Below are 1337 nucleotides of genomic sequence, written 5' to 3'. Positions count from 1 at the left end.
AAAAACGTTATATGAACAGATTAAAGGAATTGTAATTTTTAATTTTTTTTAATTTGTTTGAGCAAAATCGGACTAGTGGTTCTCGAGTTATGTCAAAAAAAGACCACCAAAGGTGACCATTTCCCCTATATGATAGTTATATATATATCTCGATTCCTAGACGTGACCCAGCGAAACGCCGGGAAACGTATAACTTTTTTTTGACCGATATAACATTTCCCGTTGGTTTCATCCCATCCCGATTTTGACTGTCCCATAGTGTTATAATTGCCATTCGTACTGTCATCAGGTATGTATCTTGAAAATAGAAATCGTTGCATCTTTTAGGCGCATCAATATCACATAGTTACATCCCGAGCTAATAAAAGGAAGGTAAAAAGGGTGAGTACCGGTTCGTTAGGTCTTGAAATTAGACGCATGTTGTAGAGAAGCATATGCAGTTTTCGAGCATATAATTGGATCTTTTCGCGCGACTTGCAAATACATATATGTATGATGTATTGTGGAACGATTTTCCGTCATCCCTTGTCAAATTTGGTTTGGAGACAAACCGGTTTCGGCGTTGTGCCATCTTCATACCAATAATATACCAAAGACGGCTACTGAAAGTACATACTACTAAGGCTAACATCTGGTTCAACAAGCAATGTTTAGAATTGAATATTACACCGAAATTCGCGCAAATAAAACTAAAATCAAACACCGAAAATAAGCGGAGAATCTTAAAAAGAGCAGAAAACAGCTTTCTTCGCCACGAAATAAGAAACCTACACGGCAAGAGGGAGCGGACAAACTCGGAGCTATTGGCAATTCACCTAGAACTAGCGGGACTCCTACCAACCAGTACACTGATGCAGATATTAGATGAAATGGAGGAAAACATCAAGAAAGTCATGGGGCAGAAGTACAGAAACTTGAAGACCTCAGTAGAAAACAAAAGGGCGCAAAGAACCAAAAACAAGCAGAACCGCAATTCCATTCAAATTTTGTAAATTTAACAGCGGTCCCTATCAATGAGCAGGAGGCAGAAATACTGAGGAAAGGTCTTAAACACAACATCACAAACTATGATAAAAAGAAGGAAATGGAGCACACCATTGTGGACACAGAAATGGCTATAGCATTGATCCCAAAAGAAGAGCAGGATCACACCAGGCACCTATGTAGGCATATAATCGAAAAAAATGCAAAATCCAATGACAAAAGAAAGCAGGGTAACGAAAACAAAACAATCAGGGTTCTTAAACAAAAACTAAAGGCGAACAACGTGATCACAACAAAAGCAGACAAAGGGAACACAACGGTATTAATCAATAAAAATGAATATATAGAAAAAA

The 1337-nt window shown here is 37.9% G+C and overlaps 1 protein-coding gene across 1 annotated transcript; it reads left to right on the top strand.

The window, feature by feature from the left end:
- Positions 1–875: 875 nt before the first annotated feature.
- LOC118732776 lies at positions 876–1212 on the top strand (the record flags this gene model as incomplete). Its single annotated transcript, XM_036461890.1, is given in 1 exon segment — positions 876–1212. A coding segment is annotated over 1 exon segment (128 nt), but the record flags the coding sequence as incomplete, so codon positions are not given.
- Between the last annotated feature and the right edge of the window lie 125 nt (positions 1213–1337).

This window comes from Rhagoletis pomonella, unplaced genomic scaffold, assembly GCF_013731165.1.
Source record: "Rhagoletis pomonella isolate Grant_MI unplaced genomic scaffold, Rhpom_1.0 Rhpom_scaffold_27919, whole genome shotgun sequence".
Lineage (NCBI taxonomy): Eukaryota > Metazoa > Arthropoda > Insecta > Diptera > Tephritidae > Rhagoletis > Rhagoletis pomonella.
This window is presented reverse-complemented; position numbering and strand designations above follow the sequence as displayed.